This window comes from Amblyomma americanum, chromosome 5 (assembly GCF_052857255.1).
Source record: "Amblyomma americanum isolate KBUSLIRL-KWMA chromosome 5, ASM5285725v1, whole genome shotgun sequence".
NCBI lineage: Eukaryota > Metazoa > Arthropoda > Arachnida > Ixodida > Ixodidae > Amblyomma > Amblyomma americanum.
Genome location: NC_135501.1, coordinates 168,101,568 through 168,120,442, shown reverse-complemented (window position 1 = coordinate 168,120,442; position 18,875 = coordinate 168,101,568). Strand labels below are relative to the sequence as shown.

General features: G+C 47.4%; 1 protein-coding gene and 1 long non-coding RNA gene across 2 annotated transcripts in view; one reads left to right on the top strand and one right to left on the bottom strand.

The window, feature by feature from the left end:
- Window positions 1-18,875, bottom strand: part of LOC144134323 (endothelin-converting enzyme 2-like) — a 31,229-nt gene that overhangs the window by 10,651 nt on the left and 1,703 nt on the right. Inside the window, exons 2-6 of the mRNA XM_077667261.1 lie at window positions 18,467-18,771; window positions 16,985-17,125; window positions 14,462-14,638; window positions 5,509-5,668; window positions 982-1,086 (exon numbers count right to left, since the gene is read on the bottom strand). Of these exons, the coding sequence (XP_077523387.1) occupies window positions 982-1,086; window positions 5,509-5,668; window positions 14,462-14,638; window positions 16,985-17,092 (550 nt within the window). The 5' untranslated portion in view covers window positions 17,093-17,125; window positions 18,467-18,771. The remainder of the gene's footprint in view (window positions 1-981; window positions 1,087-5,508; window positions 5,669-14,461; window positions 14,639-16,984; window positions 17,126-18,466; window positions 18,772-18,875) is intronic.
- LOC144135244 (uncharacterized) lies at window positions 6,380-8,008 on the top strand. The gene is made up of 3 exons (XR_013315415.1): window positions 6,380-7,106; window positions 7,225-7,352; window positions 7,869-8,008. It is a non-coding gene; the product is annotated as an uncharacterized LOC144135244 (long non-coding RNA).

The following is an 18,875-nucleotide window of genomic DNA, read 5'->3' as shown; positions in this document are numbered from 1 at the left end:
CGAGGCTACAGAACACCACAATGTGAAATGCTATATTGCATGAGTGAGATTGTTTGAAAATGAGGGGCACAATGATTAACCAGAAGGCATCTTTAAATTTCCTCAGAAGCATTGAAAGAACGCCTCGAACAATCTACGACTCGGTAACACCGATGAGAAATCCGGCACATGAAGGCCTTTAGTAAAAAATGTGCAATTTTCTCCCATGATATAAAAGACCGTAGAAAACGAGCAGCTCCGATCTCTTTCGCTGTGACAGGAATACAACATTTTGTCTGTAGTCGGATACAACTTAAGTCTGCAGTGAAGCTCAGCCCACATGTAGGACCGGCGTACAGGATTCCTCCACGACAAAAAAGTAGTCCGTTGTTAAAACTTCTCACGTAATCTAAACATGAAGCTAATCACGAGAAAAAAGTTACAAGCTCTAAAAATTTGATACCTGGCTCGTTCAATAAAGTCAAACATTAAACAGCTGATATTGTTTACTTTTGTGACTGGCTAGCGGAGCAATACAGTACGCCGCGGATCGTGGTCCAGCGTTAACAACTACTGTTTTTTTTTAAGTTGTATCCTACTATAGAAATAATACCGCCGCAATGTTAGTGTTCTTGGGTACGGAATTACTACTCATTCTTGTAACTTCCAAGAACATCGACATCTTGGATGTCTTCCACTAGGAACTATTTTACTATTGCTCCCCCCCCCCCCACCCCCCCCCCCCCCCCCCACAGCAGTCTTAAAACATAGTTACACTAATTGAAAGTTATCTCTTAAGACCCGGTGCCACGAAGTAACTAAGTCTCGTATCCATACGTTTTGGTTTTCGCTTTAATAGTTTTACTACAGTTCCACACTGTAGGGGTTCTATTTCTGTATTGTACCATTACGATATGGCGTGATCATCAACAAATAATGAATAAATTAATCAGTAAACGCACAGTTTAACGGCTGTTAACTACACACGAGAAGGCTACGAACCTGCGGAGACGTAACCCTGCGTGAACCTTCCAACTCCGCGCACAGTCGTCGCCCTGATGGGAGGTGGCAGATAAGATCGCCGGATAGCCGTTATGAACGCCAGCACTGCGGTGAAACACGGGACAGGATCTGTAAAAACGTCCCCTATTGCCACGCACAAAAAAATGCCGGAGTAGAATTCTCAGAAATATTTTTCGACTATACAGGTGTTCGTGACAGCCGATTATGTCATTCGCGTACGGTAAACTTCAATTCATAGCTGGTGATGAAAGCTGCAAGAGCAACGGCAGTAGCACGCTCGTATAACGTGCCATTCGGCCGTACATGCATCATACTTTTTGTAGCTGGTCGTGGGAGCAGATAAGATAAAATGAAAGAGGTTTTGCAACAAATAAAATGTCGTACCTTACTGCACAGTTGTTTCTGCTTGTTTTACCTCCTCATATTCGTCTCCCCTTAAAAATTCGCTGTTTCCGCATGCGTACGCACCTTCCTACGCTTTCAATCTGCCGAGCCGGCATTTCAGAGAGATTTAATTTCTTTGCTCTTTTGGCATACCGGATTTCTCGTACAGTTACATCTTTATAGATGTTATGGGCCGAATCGGGCTTTTCGCGAACTTGTGAAGCTTCAAGCACAATGTCCTCCACGTGCCTTGGATAATTTACCAGAAATAATAATAATAATTGGTTTTTGGAGAAAGGAAATGGCGCAGTATCTGTCTCATATATCGTTGGATACCTGAACCGCGCCGTAAGGGAAGGGACAAGGGAGGGAGTAAAAGAAGAAAGGAAGAAGGAGGTGCCGTAGTGGAGGGCTCTGGAATAATTTCGACCACCTGGGGATCTTTAACGTGCACTGACATCGCACAGCACACGGGCGCCTTAGCGTTTTTCCTCCATAAAAACGCAGCCGCCGCGGTCGAGTTCGAGCCCGGAAACTCCGGATTGAGAAAGTACAGTGACATATTTTCGGATAATCAATGTTGGGGTAAACTTGCACTGAAAACAGTGTGCCGTCGACAAAGTGCACTGTGGTTTCATAAAGATCTGCTTCCTGTCAGCGTTACACAAGGCATCGAGTGCAGCAGTGGTGCTGTCGTTGTCATTTCTTTGAACCAAAAGGAAAAGTTTCATTGCCGGTGTTCCTTCTTTCGGGCAGCCGGTACTTTCAGCCAGGCCCTACACAAACTCACGTGGTCATTTAACGCGTGGAATGACGTCATCGCATAGCAGGGTTATATGGTCCACGACTCGCGTGATCCGTTAATTATAAATAGGCGATGTGGCCCGCGTGGCCTTTAAGCGTAACAGATTTCGACACACATACATAACCTCCCTCTTCTTCTTTCACAGAATGATCTTTACACCTCACGCTCAAGCTCATGTAACAGTAGACACCTGTAGCATACTGTATGTACCGTGTTAACGCTACCGGAGTACCGGGAGCCCGTACACCGCCGGTGAGCACGCACTGATTGGCCCCGATGCGGCAGGCTTGCGCTTTATATAATCAAGGGTTCGACAGAATCCTGTCTGGAGAGGGGGAAGCATATTGGAAGCACAAGAAACATACACTCGCCAAAGAAAAATATTTAACACATGACGTTTCGAGACCCGTACGGGTCCCTTGTTCACAATGAGGATGGGTGGAATGGGCCGCCACTTATAAGCGGACTTGACTGCACAGTGAGTGGGCATAGATATCGGGGAGATTCCCCCTCGTCCAGTTGATAGCATTCTTGGTCGTCTGTATGTAAAATGATTCGAGAAGTAATCGTGAAGATAAAGGTTTCTTCGTGTCCAAGATTGTGGCGTTCTCCCAGTCGAAGGAGTGCTGCATCATTTGGGCATGCTCTGCAAGTGCGTTGGAGGAAGTGCGACCTTTCTTGACGTCATTCTTGTGTTCCCTTATTCTTCTTTTAAAATCGCCTGACTCGCCAATGTATGATGCATCGCAATCTCTGCAGGGGATCTTGTATACAACGCCGGGGTAACATGTGCGCTCTAGGCGGTCCTTCACAGCGGTGACACAGCTGCTGTTTCAGCTTGCTGGACGGTACGTGCGCAATTCGAACGCCGTATTTGGCAAATATTCGCGCCAGAGCCTCACTTGTACCCCGGGAATACGGGACAGTCGCGCGTTTCTGTTGCCCAACAAACTGGGACTGAGCAGGTTCCTTACAGCGTCGTTCTTGATTGTTTAGCACCTGACGGGGGTAGCCATTATTTTCAAGGTCGACGCGAACCTTCTGCTGCTCGGAAGAGAGAAGGCCAGGACTAGAACATAGACATCCAGCTCGCTTGAACAGAGCAGACACGACGGAGCGTTTGTGGCCTATGGGATGGGCAGATTTAAAATCGAGGTACTTGCCGGTATATGTGGGCTTTCGGTATACGGTAGTGGCGAGCCCATCGGGAGTGCGGAGAACGAGAACATCGAGAAAAGCAATACTTCCGGCGGCTTCTTCTTCCATTGTGAACTGAACTGTTGGTTGAAAAGAGATGAGGTGGTCCAAAAAAGGTTTGGCATCCTTGCGCTGAATTACGCAGAAGCAATCGTCCACATATCGTAAAAACAGTTTTGGACGAGTATGAAACGATTGTAGGGCCGAACTTTCAATACACTCCAGCGCGAGGTTGGCACAGGTTACGGACACAGATGCACCCATGGCCGTACCAAACACCTGCTTGTAATATACGTTGCTGAACACAAAATATGTGTTCTGAAGACAGAAGCTTAAGAGGCGGCACAGATCAACTGCTTCAAAAGGCGTACGGGATGGAAGTGATGGGTCTTCTTCCAGTGCCCTTTCACAGCATTCAACAGCGAAGTTTACTGGAACGCATGCGAACATCGATTTCACATCGAACGAGACCATGATGTCTTCGTTGTCAACCGCCACGGCCTTGAGTTTAGCACCGAAATCAGCGGAATCTTTCACGTATGCCGGCGTACGTCCAACAAGAGGTCCAATAACCTGGTGCAGATACTTGGATAGGTTATACAATGGAGAACGCGTGAAGTCAACTATCGGCCTGAGTGGTATGTCCGGTTTATGAATTTTAGGTAAGCCGTAAATAGCGGGTGCTGAGCCGTTATGACACAATAGCTGGTAGTAAAGGTACTTTTTCGCAGAAGGAACAAATCTGAAAACATCCGTTAGTAGTCTTTGAAGCTATGTTTTTATTTACCTGTTTGTATTTAGCTCTGTTTGTATGTTACCCCGGCGTTGTATACAAGATCCCCTGCAGGGATTGCGATGCATCATACATTGGCGAGCCAGGCGATTTTAAAAGAAGAATAAGGGATCAAAAGAATGACGTCAAGAAAGGTCGCACTTCCTTCAACGCACTTGCAGAGCATGCCCAAATGATGCAGCACTCCTTCGACTGGGAGAACGCCACAATCTTGGACACGAAGAAACCTTTATCTTCACGATTACTTCTCGAATCATTTTACATACAGACGACCAAGAATGCTATCAACAGGACGAGAGGGAATCTCCCCGATATCTATGCCCACTGTTGCAAAAGGGTTGCAGGCCCCAAGGGTAGCGTTGGCCTGACGGCCTGGGGCAAAGCTGGAAACATCCGAAGGTCCCGGCAAAGGATGAGTCGACTGGCAACAGAACAACTTGTTTATTCTGGCATCGCAAAAGAGCAGCCGGTCAGGGCGGCCACGTTACTCGCAGGAAGAAATCGAAGTCTCTCGTTGGCGTCCGGGGCAGCTCCCTTTATATACCCTCGGAGTCGAGGGCAAGAAGGAGCGGCTTGGGAAGAGTCATCCGATACGGCGACGCTTGAACATGTTCAGGCGTGACGTGCGCGTCCGCCTGGCCGGCGCCGGTCAGACCTCCTCGCCTCCCAGTTGCGGAGCTTCTCTCCCCGGCTGCCGCGCTTTGACAAGCGTGGGCACCAGCATGCACACACACACACACGCACGCACGACGACACGAGGCACTGAAACCTGCCTGGACGCGCTTGGCGGGAGGCGTTGCGACCGCGATGAACGAAGCCGCGGCGTCCGTTGCATCCGCGCCGGCTATACCGCGCGTTGTAGGCGAGACGTAACACCACTCACTGTGCAGTCAAGTCCGCTTATAAGTGGCGGCCCATTCCGCCCATCCTCATTGTGAACAAGGGACCCGTACGGGTCTCGAAACGTCATGTGTTAAATATTTTTCTTTGGCGAGTGTACGTTTCTTGTGCTTCCAATAGGCTTGCGCTTTGCTACCGGGCGCCTGGCGCCATCTGGCGCCCTCAGAGCGACCTGCGCATCCACATTTATAGCCTCCGAGATTATTCGCTCACGCTCGCTCGCTCGCGGGTGATCTCTGAGGCCATAGCGCACTGATGGAGCGCGGGATTCCGGTAACGGTGACGGTAACGTGGTACACGGTAGGCTAAAGATGCTTACTATGTCAACATCCCTTGGAGTTTTGTGCGTCCTGTGGAGGAGAAAACTCGTCCGGACCGGATTATCTTAACTTCATCGCCCAACAGCGGGGCAGAGAGGCGTACGCACCAATAGCCTCCGCCTTGATGATGCGGTCGGCGAGTCCCGCACTGTCCAGGCGAGAGTCGTAAAGGAGCAGGCTGTTGGAGTAGACCCGCGCCAACCTCACAGGTCTGTACGACGCGTGGTTGCCTCGCATCCAATCCTCGTCCGCTTTGTTGATCCGCATCTGTGATAGCGCGGTCACAATCCCGCGCGTTTAAACGCTTTCAGGTTTGCGCAACAATGGCGAAGACTAGAACTGAGTTATACATATGTAACTAGAAATCGATATTGCATAAACCGTTGCTGTCATAGTACCGCCTGACTTCCTTCCCCGCTGCGAACAGTAAACATACCCTCTATGGCCAGAATAACTATTTTAGAGATGATGTTTGAAATGGATAACACTAGAGGCGCCGTTTTGAGAACAGCCGGCATCCGTCCATCCGGGTCACAAGAAAGCAGGCTGAAAATAAATGATTGGTGGAGAGAAGGCGCGTCCCCTTATCGAATGCCCCTTAGATAGAGAAGGCCTGATCACATCCTCCTCTCCACGCGGCTGACGTAACAGAGGTAGTCGGTGCCTGCCGCGGCGAGGGAGAGTGGCTTTCGCGGTCGCGGCTTCAGCGTCAGCCAACTCGGAAGACGATGGCTTCCGCAGATGGTTATCACTCATCTCGCGATTAAAACTACCTGAGCCGCTTTTTCTGCGCCGTGTCATGCGAAACAAGAAGGCAGACCGTTGCTCTGACGCAGCGCTTCTCGGGGCTCACTTTTATCGCCATATCGCGTGACGCGTGACATGAACATAGCCATTCGTTTTGGAACCGCCCGCCGCTTTCGCCGACAAATGTCTGGCCCTCATTTCTTCTCGGCGTGCCGAAGAACGAGACTGGGGCGCGATTACGGATCAGTCTCAATCGAAATTGTCTCAAAAAGTATATCATTTGCCGCTCTCCTATTGGTCGGCGGCCATTTTGATTTTTTTCGTCACTGACTGACGTCGTAAATGGCGCAGAAGTGGTGACGTTGGCCATCTAATTATGCGGGCAGATTGAGACGATTTTTTGAGACTGGAAAAAGTAGTATCAACACGTTTGAGACAGAAAATGGCGGCTGTTTACATCGTCGTATACGCGGGTGACCGCGCGAGCAACGGTGTCGGAGGGTGCATGAAGACGACTTTGACGCGCGGGAGAGTTATTTCGAGGAGACTGCGCAGTGTCTGTGCGACGAACTCGCCGTTGAACTGGGAAGTGCGCGGGTGAGTGCGCTGTCAGTGGAGCGGTAGGTGCTGTGCGCGCTGCGCTTCTTCGCCTCCGGTGGGTTTCAAGGCGCCGTTGGAAATGAAGAAAACGTCGGCGCAGCCCAACCGACTGTGAACAAGCCTTTGCGGCGGGCAGCGGAGACCAGTGTCAACGTTGGGTAACAGAAGGGGGGTGTTCGCTTTCCGAGGAGACCCGAGGAGAAGGCGGCGGCGAAGGAGGGCGTCCTTTGCCTAAACGTTCGCCGCGGCAGCATCTCCGGCGTCGTCCGGTGTGTCGATTGGGCACTCATCACTATCAAGGAGTCTGGGGGCAGTGCTGCGAACGAGCCGCAAGCGGTTCTACGCTGCGGACGTAATAGTGAGTATACCTCGGCCACTGTTTTTGACCGCATGAGTTCAAGTGCTACAAGTGCATGAGCTACAAGTGCGGGCCTCGGCAGCGAGAGTGAGTACGGGCTGTGCTTGTTTTTTCTCAGATCTGTGGCGCGAACATGTGCATCCTGGCCGTGGACTCGCGCTGACCCGGATCCTTCCGCGACGCGTTTGTCTGGCGGCATTCCTAGGCGGAGGAAGGCCTGCTGGACGACGGTGATTTTTTTTCTGGGTAAGCAGTAAAATAGCCGTGTCACCCGTCGGGTGAACTCAGTCACATCTATTGAGCTCCAGCACTATGCATTTGGCCGGATCTGCTAAAGCTACAAGAATCAGTCTGGACAGTTACACAAATGCAGACACTTTACAGTATGATACAGTGTATTGCCACCCTTTCCTTTTGTTAAATATAATTGCAGCAGAAGCACAGGACACATATTACATTGTTGAAATGCATAGCCTTTCCTGTTGAAGAAACCAAAGCAAAATGCACCTGACAGTGCTTGTGTTTTGTAGGCAATCATAGCGCATCATTTATATGAATATGGTGGTAAAAGACTGACCTTACAGTAGTGCTCACTTATACATCTAAATCCTTCATGTATGTATGCTCTTGAATGTCATATTCAGCAAAGCCTGGATGTGGGCTACTTGGCGTGAGTCTTCTACTGTATAGCAGAGTGTCCTGTAATGCTGTTGAGATCACTGAGAAAGGACATGCTTAGCCGCATCATTTTTTGTTATGCAGGAGACTATGTCTACCCACTGGAGCCATGGCTGCCTGCACCAGTTGCACGACATTACAGACCTGACTCAGCAGAAGGCCTGTACAACACGCCACATGCTTTCACACAATTTGTGGCTGAGCGCTGTATTGGTGAGCCGAAGAGCTGCTTCCGTTGCTTTCAAGGGCACCGGATGCACCAGTGCCACTGGAAGTGGACAGTGCGCATCATCACCGCACGTGCTGCACTTCACAGCCTCTGTTTGGATGTGCCCATATCAGCAGAGGGTGCAGGCGACACTGCCTCTGACCCAGATAACAACGGGCCACCTCTAAATGGTGGCTGCCTCGTACAGACAGGATCCCTCCTCACCTGCCTCCTGCGAAGAGCATGCGGTGCTGTACTTTTGGCCTCTCTAGGACGACCCGTCTCCAGAGGAAGGCGTACCGAGGGATGGTGCAGCGGCAGTTGCGATGGAAAATCTAGCGTCCAGAGACGACTCACCATGCTGGCATAGAGAGTCATATCAGGCACTCTTCCCCTGTTGCCACTGTCATTTCCTTGTGTCATTGCACAACACACATCTGCAAGTGTGTGAGCAATTGTGTGATGTGGTTGTGCCCTTGGCCAACCTGTGTGCAGCGAGAAGCCAGCAGTGACAAACAAGTGCCCCCCACCGGCTGCCACTTCATTTTCAGTGTGTTTGTCCCTCAGCAGCATGTTGCACAGTCTCTTCCTGAAGACGGAAAAGGTGTTGAAGCAGCTCGCCCAATTTCTGAAAAGCATCATTTTGAACTCTCTTTTGTCAATGCTTATGTTAGCCCACCTGCCCCTTCTCTGCTGTCTCCTTCCAGCTTGGTGGAGTGCCTGTGGTCATTACCTGTGTGACGAACATGCATGAACCAAACGTGTAGTGCTGGAATAAGGCATGAAATATTTGTGATGCTTGTTGGAATCAAAAAGCTGTTTTTTATTGTATCATACATTCAGTAAGCGCGTTTATTTTTTTAGGCACAGCATTTGACACGAGTGTTTCTATTGCAGAAAAGGCAGTGTACATACAAGCATACTTTACTTTGATGTACAATTACCGTATGGCATTTCTGAGTGCAGTTAAGAAAAAAAATCTGAAGAATTGAGTTCAAAGTGCATGTTTTCTTTCATACAGAGGCTACCTGTACAATAAATATGGCATAGTACAGTGTACATGATGCATTTTCCGGACTACAAAACATTTTGGCACATATAAGTAGTGTAAATACCAAAGCTAAGCTTTTAGCGTAATGGTGTGTGGCTAAAAGCTCTGTGCTAAAAGCTGTACCTACTGCAAGGAAACTGCTGTACAACAATGCATAATAAACATTGTAAGGTGCAGTGGCTACAATGACTGCTGAATGACTAGAACATCTTCACTGATAGACAAAGATGTGTGACAGACACATCATCAAGGAGATTGTCTGTGATTAGAGGTTAGTTTACAATCAAAAATCATGCAACACCGTTACTGGAAATGCTCTACAGCTCTAAGAATATACAGGCAGCTCCATTGTGGGAAATTTTGAGCACTGTGTTATTGCCCCATAACTGACACCTAGCTTGGTTTGCGTAACACAGGGCTATGAAGTCTTGTCCATGATGACACGAGACGGTGACAATGCCGAATGGCCGGACAAGCTCCTTGTGCTATCATATAATATGTGTGATAAGTGCAACTGCTTTCAAGCTACTTTTCGCCTAGGTATTTAATGTCCTAGTCATTTTCAACTGGCTGTTCCTTTTCAAACTGGAGTGGCCTGTATACAGGGTGTCTCAGATATGATGGACCATAATTTAAAAAAAAAAACAAGTGGTCTTCCGACCTGAAAGGAAGTGCATGTTAGAAGCTATGCAAAGTATTTAGAGCCCTTCAAACACTGCCCTCACCAAACCCAGTTATACCAACATCACTCCGCCTGCTGAGCAAAATACATCACTGCCCTGTCCTACCTACCTCACTGCCCTGGATCATATGCAAATCAAGCGCTGTGTACCAGCAAACATGAACAAACTTGCTCAACTTTCTGCCCAGTTGCAATTAGCCTCTATACAAGCAAACTACTTCTTTCCAGGTTGACCCTGGATCTACTACATGATCAGTAAATAACGTTAATGGAACAAGCTCGTTCTCTCCTCGGTGACAATAGCAAAGTTATCAAGTGCTTCCTTTCTCTCTAAACAAAGTGGAGCATAAACATCACAATTTCTGCATCTTGCACAGGAAAAAAAAGAAGCTACGGCAACAACTGAACATAAACCGAACGGAGCTACAAAAATACAAACGGAACATCAAGTGCTTAGCCCGATGTGGGCGGCAACACTTGGTTACGAGGCAGAAGAGTGCTGCCACAGAGGCAGGCCGTGTCGGCTCTCATTTCCCGCACCGAGATTGCAAGCTATCAGCAGCTGCACCTGTCTGTCGGCAGTTGCTTCTATGTGATGATTCATGGTTTTCTGGTATTTTCTAAAGAAAATAAACAGAACCACACGTCACTCGGTGATCGATAGGCGCCGACCGAGAACACAGACTAAAGTTGTCTTCGTCGATTTTCGAGTCGAGCGCTGCTTGTAAGTTGATCTCGGCAGGCCCGTAGCATTCACTGCCTTCAATCAGATTTTTCTGCGCACTTAAGACATCCGCAAAGTACCTTGATTTTAGACGACACGCGAAAAAACAGGAACTAGCCATGGAATCAGCTGTTTTCTTGCAGGCCGCCATGTTCACGTTATGCCACTGCCAGCGCGCCCTCATGGCAAGAGAAGTTAACCTGCAGCAAATTTAATTGCAAAACTGAGAATACTTCTAATTTTCTCTCGTGTTGTTGAGATTGCAACACAGTTTACTACCAAAATAAAGTGTTGCTTGTTTTCTTCATTGCGTTTCTGTTCATTTTCAGACTAACATGTTCACGCTATACCGCTGACAGCACACCTTCGCGGCAAAAAAAGTGACTGAACAGCAAACTTAATTGCAAAAATGAAAACACTGCTTTTTTTGCTTGGTGCTGTTGGGTTTGAAATACAGTTACTTAGCAAAATAAAACATTACTCGTTTTTAATCACTGCGTTTTTACTGCAAAACATTAGTCTACGGTCCCTTGTCGTGCGATTAGTGGTTTCGGGGCGGAGCCCACCGCCTCCTTGCTCCGCATTGGCCGATTCGGCGGTCGGCATTTCTCGGTGTCGTCATTTTGACGTCACTGTCTCAATATTGAGACAGTTTTTTGAGACTGATCCGTAATCGCGCCCCTGAAGAAGTGTGGCAATGCCATTCCACTGCTGTGTTCCATTGTGCCGGGCAAAATTAGCCCGATGGCCCTACAAGTGGCTGCGGGCTATTCCTCGCAAGAGATACATATACCATCGCAGTCTTCAAAGGTAAGCACCATTGCTGACAACTACCAGCGCACATGTCGCATGTTTCGTCTATCTCCTGTTGTGAGCTGAACTCACGGTTGCGAACGCAGGTTTTAGTTGAATACGAAAATGAGATGCGAAGGAATATGCTCTAAGAAGCTGAATGGGAACAATATGCAGGAGATATATCTCTCAAATCAGGCATCATCCACACAAACTCTTTGAGTACTGTCGATGCACATACACATTTTGTTTATGGTTTTTGGTGGTTTTAACGTCCCAAAGTGACCCAGGTTATGAGGGACGCCGTAGTGAAGGGCTTCGGAAATTTCGATCACCTGGGGTCCTTTAACGTGCACTGGCATCGCACAGTACACGGGCCTCTAGCATTTCGCCTCCATCGAAATGTGATCACCGCGGGCGGGATCGAACCCGCGTCTTTCGGGTAAGCAGCCGAGCGCCTTAACCACAGAACCACCGCGGTGGCTTCCACACACACATTTGATCACATCTGTGTACATCTGTGTGATCACATCTGTGTGATCACATTTGATCGCGGTCGATACACATTTGAGTGAAGGCATAACTGCAAATGTTTCGCCCTGGCTCCTCGATTTCTGTGGTGAACTTAAACGTCTAACCAGCCACGCGAAAAAAAAGACAAATACTAACTGGGCCGGTCAGGTACTATAACCTTCCACGACACTCATTTCCGCGGTGTACCGATGTCACTGGTCTTTTTTTGCCGATTTTCAAACGACACAAGTTCGAATATTTCAATAGGCGACAGCTTATTTTGTGGATTGCGGTCGCATGTACTAAAAGAACACGCACATCCCCGTTTCTGTGGAAGGACACCAAGTACAACCAGGTAAGTTAGAAACTTTCACACTGCTTCTTTCCTGTATTTCCAAGCCGCCGTTGTTCTCAGTGAAAACGTGCAGATTCCGTGATTACTTTGTGGTTGCATAGACACACCTCATTACTTGTGCCTTCTTCTGGTCTCTTAGAAAGTTATGTCGAACAAACCCGTTCAGTCATCTGCGCCGAAAAACTCCGGATAATACCAACTGCGAATTTATAAGACTCAAGAATCACTTCGTGCTTGTCTGCTCTTTCAAACACAACACAGCAACATGGCACGTGACAGAAAGATCTCCTGCCGCATTCCTTACTGATCTGGAAGGTAAGCCTCAACTCAACAAGCACGTTTCAATCAAAGGCTATGCAGCTAACTCACTCTGTGAGAAGTATTAGGAGCGTCATTAGAAAGCAGGTACAAGCGTTTATAGGGATTATAAGCACTGTTTCAGGGCAAGCACTAATTCAAATTTTAACAACGGAGGGTATTTTCGTTACTGCCACTTTGCATGTCATTCATGGACACTGTGAAGGACGTGCAGAGCGCAAGCAAAAAAAAAATGCCTAAGAGCAACACACTCAAATCAGGTTGTAAACAAACCTCTCATTTCTTAACATTGGCATAAGTCGGGCGACAAACGAAAAAAGCAAGGGAATATGCGTCAGTGTCAGTTATTGGAGTGGCGATCTTTATTCGCATATTTATCACACAGAAAAAATTCGAGTTTCGCATATCTCAACGCAACACAAAGCACGAGTACCTAACAAACGCACGGACGAACACTGCGGAGTGTTGAAGCTCGTCACATACTTGAAAAATACAGTACTCCAGGGCAGTTTCAAAGTCACAAGCACTGTACACAACGTGCATTAACGGGCAATGCACGTAACACCATTCACACCTTGGTAATCGGTCGTTAAACCTGTTTCGAGCAATTCCGTAAAATACGCGGCCGACAGCAGCTCAAGCCGGCGGGAACACACCACTGCAGTAAGGCTGCTTTTTCCTTCATTCTGAAGCACCTGCCTGGAACGTGAAATGCTAGTGTCGTCGCCAAAAAGAAGTAATGCACAGCGACGCATATTTCACTTTCTTTCTGCGCTTTCATAACTACTCATTCACTTACAACACCGCTGGCATTGGTTGGCGTGCAGTAGGCCTAATTCCAGAACGCTCCGTCGCTTGCTGCCATGAAGTGCGCGCCTTCATTTCCGAACAGGTAGCCCTTATAGATGCACTGCGAACTTTTTTCTCGATGACAACAAAAAGTGTTTCGGCAGACAAGGCTTTCCGGCATAAAAAAAAGCACTGAATGAGAGCGTACGTGCACGAAACGACACAACCTGCAGCTACTGCCAAGCTGTATATATGGCCGCTCGTTCCCTAGCCGTGGCTCGATTTTCCCCGACTACTCCATTATCGTCGTAAAAATAGTGAGCAGGCCTTCTCCATCTAGGGGCATTGCCTTATCACAACCTGCATACCGTGGCAAGTGGCAACCTGCACATGGAATTGAGGAACCTGCCCGTCTGTCCGCATTTCGAAAAAGCAACTGGGTGGCAACTGGTTGAGAGATGTCACGCAGCATTGTGAAGCCAGGGTCATGACGTAGTCATGACGTAGTTGTGATGTCAGTACAAATCCCATTGGGCTAGAGGGTGGCGACATCATCCAAACGCAGTGGCAAAGTGATTTCGAAGAAAGAAAAAGCACTTTCGTCGAACATGAACAGAATATAGCCCTTTGTGCAGCGAGCAGGGCGCGCTACCTTTAAAACACTGAGGACGGTCCGTAAAGCGAACAGAAGGACTACAGCGCGGATACAATCTCTAATACCACAGAATTGTGCTCTTAAAGGTAGGCATAAAGTTTTTGCGCTGGGTATTTAGTGCATAAGCGGCTGAAATTGTGATGCGTGAAACAAAGCTTTATGTATTCTACTGAAGAACCAAAAGTTTTCAGACGCAATTCATTCAGAAGGCTACCTCCTTCGAGGAGCTTAAGCACCTAAAGACTCTGCAACAGCATTTTATTCTAAAATTAAGCTAGGGTGAAAGCTAAAATGTCGGGCGTAAAACAACGTGAAATGCTTTTTTTCTCTCTCTTTCTCAAGTTCTGTGCTTTGTTCAGGATGTGGTTTTCCTCTGAGCGTGTATCCGCATGCTTCACGTTGGGGTTTGTCCTGACTTTTTTTTTCGGCGCGGTGGCAGCCTAGTTTTCCTTAAGCGTACCTTTAGGGTTAAACATGTAATATCACTCGGGGATGGGCATACGGCTTCTTAAACCGCGCATCGGAGTGCCCGCCGTTCTTAAAATTATCAGCCTTGTTGAATTCATCTCAGAGGGTAGACGGATGCGTACGTCTAAAGATTTCTCGTTGTCCTGAGGCTGATTGTGGGAGCTCAACTTGACGAAGGTTGGGAAGCCGTATTCCAGGGAGAGCTGCGTGATCCGTGCCACGATGTCAAACCGCGGGTCGATGTTCTCCTTTGACAAGTCGAGGCCGAGCTTGGCGAAGAAACGCTTTAGCGATCCCGCCTGCATATGATGAGGCAGAAACCGGAGCTTCAGCGAGTGTTTTATAAGTAAATGGCATTTAAAAAATTGACAGGCTGGTCGCCGCTGTTTAACGCGAGATTAAGCGACAGCTTTTGAGGTGTTTAAATTTTACGATATGTTGAGGTAGAGAACATGATAGCGACTTCATATATATATATATATATATATATATATATATATATATATATATATATATATATATATATATATATATATATATATATATATATATATATATATATATATATATATATATATATATATATATATATATATATATATATATATATATATATATAAAGTTGAAAACGCTTCATTTAGCCATAGATTTATTTTGAGTCGACGTTTCAAACAGAGCCTGTCCTTTCTCAAGACTCTTTTTGCCTCTAGCAACCAAATACGTTTATCTTTCTATATATATATATATATATATATATATATATATATATATATATATATATATATATATATATATAGTCATCTCGCCGGTTCGGCCCGTCGTCTCGACGGGTCGTCGGCATGTCGGCTCGAACCCGCGACCTCCACCAAAAGATGTTACGGGGATGTTACGGCGGTAAGTCTATATTGGCGGCTGCTCTGAGATGGCCAGCACTCAGCTCAGAACCGAGCGCCCAGCTACCAACTGTCAACGTCGTCGTTGTTCAGCGCACCGCCACTTCTTCGTTCATGATTCGTCCACTTGTAACTATATATATATTTCTAGAGCACATTTCTTAGTTTTCCCACATAGTAGCTTTTCGACAAGCTCTCCTCCACAGTACGTCACTTTAGGTGCGACGCCACCAATGACCTGAACCTCGGGCATTTGGTTTCACAGCAGATACCGCTGATGGATGGTGCTATTTCCTCCGTTCTCACCGCTCTCTTCCTCCTCCTTCCAAGGCAACAACTCTCCAGTCACGCATTCCTATGCTCTAGCATTCCTACACCTGCCACTGTAACCCTCCTCCTCCTCTTTCCAAGGTTACAGCCCCCCTCCGATTGGTTGGTTCCCATGACAAGGCACCCACTGGTTACGCCAACAACGACAGGAATCCCAGCAACGGGCGCTTAACAGTTCTCGCTGTAAAGCGCTAACTTAAGCGACGCAGACTCAATCCCGATAACCATCCCCCGGTTACGGATTCCTCCACTCACGTCATACAGCCATCCTTCAACGATTACCACCATCCGATTGGTTCCCATGACAACGCACCCACTGGTTACGCCGACGACTGAGACATACTACTACAACGCGAAACCCTGGAACGGGCGCTTAACAGCTCTCGCTGTAAAACCTAATTCAATCAACGTTAGTGGGATCTAGGGAAGCGGAAGCCTTGTTCTTAACTGCCCAAGAGAGTAACTTTCCTTTTTAAGCCAGTACGCGTAGCATTCTGTAAACACTACAGATGGGTATTTTACGGGTGCAGTAGTGATGTGCACCCTCTAAGTACTAGGGATGCGTACCCATATATGTACAATCTCTATGGGTACCTAAGGGCATCGAACGCAATGGTTCGCATGTTTATGCAGGTTTATGACACCCACACGGTAACAGTCCTCATGAGTGTTCCCCGACACACCCGCTGAAGAGGGAAAAGCGAGCCAGACACCCAACCCCCAATTTAGATACGTTTAGTTCGCCCTTGTTTATGGTGGACGAGGCATGAAAGCCGCTGAAAACGCATATACTCTCATTACACTCAAGCCTGGCCTTCTATACTGACATTGCTGTCAGAATAACCTTCTCGCATCCGGAAGTTCTTAAAGGCCTGCTTACGTATTCACAATGCATCGCTGCTTCGATCCCAGGAGTCCTTGTAAAGAGAAATACATTCCACCAACAATTTATTTAATTACTAAAAGTCGTAATATTTTTTGCTCTCAACCCACACTATTTTTGGGATTAGGCGGAGGTCTCGAATTTGCTCTGGACAGTCGAACAAGGTGTTTGTAAGATCTGAGGTGGCAAACTCTCGGTGTCCTGCATTTAACTATGAATTCAAAAGCAAAAACAAACGTACGTAATCGTGTTTCCTAAACATTTCATAGTGACCTCCCTCGCCTCTTAATTATGTGTACATGTACGTTTTAAAGTTTTACACGTTTATATTTATGGCAATGCTATGTTCTGTTTCGCTGTGTCGTATTTCAGACTGGCCGAGCAAAACTTTACCTTTATTATGGCCGCCTCCATTCTCTTGGCGCAAATAAAGAATGCTCCCAATTATCTTTATTATAATCATTTTTATTGTCAAACTTTCGTCTCCCTCCCGCTTTGAAGCAGTGCATTTCACTTCGAAACTATACAAAAGCCCCCACCTCGGAGTTCGTGGGGTCTGATCCCAGGCGGACGCACGCCCGGAACAAGCCGGCCGCCTTCTCCGTGGCGCTCTGACCTCCAGGCGGAACCTCTATGGTGGGCAGCATGTCTTTGATTGCTTTGGCTGTGCTAGCTGTTAGCTGAAATACGACAGAAAGTAGTAGCTGTTAGAAGAGGTCGCGTGTGACACCAAGACACGCTTGTGCATGACTCCGCCCTTCAAACAGTGTCTTTAGACAGTCTATGGACTGTCCATAAACTTCTATCTATAAAGACTACAGACCGTCTATAGACAAATCCCACAGAATAGTCTATATGCAATACAAATCCTGCGGACAGTTTGCAGGCTATCTGTAGATTTATGGTCACAGACAATTAGCAGACCTTTTTCCACAGACACTCTATAGACTATGGATCGACAAAAATGTCTATAGGAAGGCAATATAGTCTATAAGAAGTCTGTAGATTGTCTACAGGCAATTTTTATAGCGGCATTCTCCCAATTCGACGTCGTTTCCCCAGCTCTCATGCCACTGCACAGGAATGTTGCAGCTGCTTCCTGGGTACACAAATTGTGGCGTAACGACAAAGAGATGGCGATGGAAACACAGGAATAGAAAAGACTGGCGAAACAAGCCTTGTGGTTTGCGCGCGCTTAAACCGCTATTCTTGGTCGAACGGCATCACTCTTGTGCAATTTAAAGCGCTGTCACGGGGCGCTGCGCCACAAGAAGCTCACGATACCGCCGGTGGCGGTCGCCAGGCTACAGGAGCGATACGCAGCATCATTGGAGCTCGACACTAACAGTTTGTTGGGCGAACTTGTCGCATGATTGGCGTGCATTCATAATGTTGGTTTCGTTTGGTTTATGGAGGTTTAGCGTCCCAAAGCGACTCAGGCTTTGAGAGACGCCGTAGTGAAGGGTTCCTTTGATTTCGACCCCCTGGGGTCCTTTAATGTGCACTGATAGCGCACAGTATGTGAGCCTCCAGAATTTCAAAATGTAACAGGTTTGGTTAGGATAGATAGGCCACCTGCAAACAACTTGTGTTACGATGTTTGTATGTCAAAGCAAGAGAAAAGGAAACGCTTCATTGTTACGAAATGCGATTAATCTCCGCGTGCGTAAGTCAAAAGCAAAAGGTGTACTTTTTTTTCAATGAATTCATCCTCCAGAAGTGTAACGATTAACGCCTTTTTCTGGTTCGGTGTACGTGAACGGAAATTAGGCGTACAAGACACAAGCTCAGTTAACAATTTCAACGCGAAGCACTCGGCTTAGATTAATGCGGTACAAATAATCACACAAAAAAATTATGCAAACAAAAAAGTCAGCCAGCCGGCGTCTCTGGTGGGTCTTGCCGCCTTCCGTCCGGGTCCCATATCTTTGAACGCTATAGTATTCATGACCCACAGTTAGATCAGCATTATTCTGCTTGCGCAGCCCACACCGGAGACAGTGGACCAAGAGAGGGCTCACCTTAGCAAGGGCGCCAGCTTCCCCATCGAATCTGCTGCACACGAAGTTGTAAAAGTCGTTGCACGGAGCGTAACTCCAATTGAGCGAAGCCCTGAGCAACTCTGAAGCGAGCCGACCGCCGTCTGGACTGGGAGTAGCGGGAGCGGGTGGAGTAGGCTTCAGAGTAGGCTCGCAGGTGGTCTTTCTTGTAATGACATCTCGTGGGCTTCTTCGTCCCTTTCCAGTGGACACAGAATCAGCACCGCCCACCCCTTTGCTTCCGAGGACTTCGACGTCAATGCCTTCTCCGGTGCTGTCATCTGCGTCTAAAGTTACGATATCGTCTGTATACGTCGAAGGTATACGCCAACAGTACCTCCTGTAGAATTGTCTTCATCATCATGCAGATGTGATCATAACTAATCAGAAC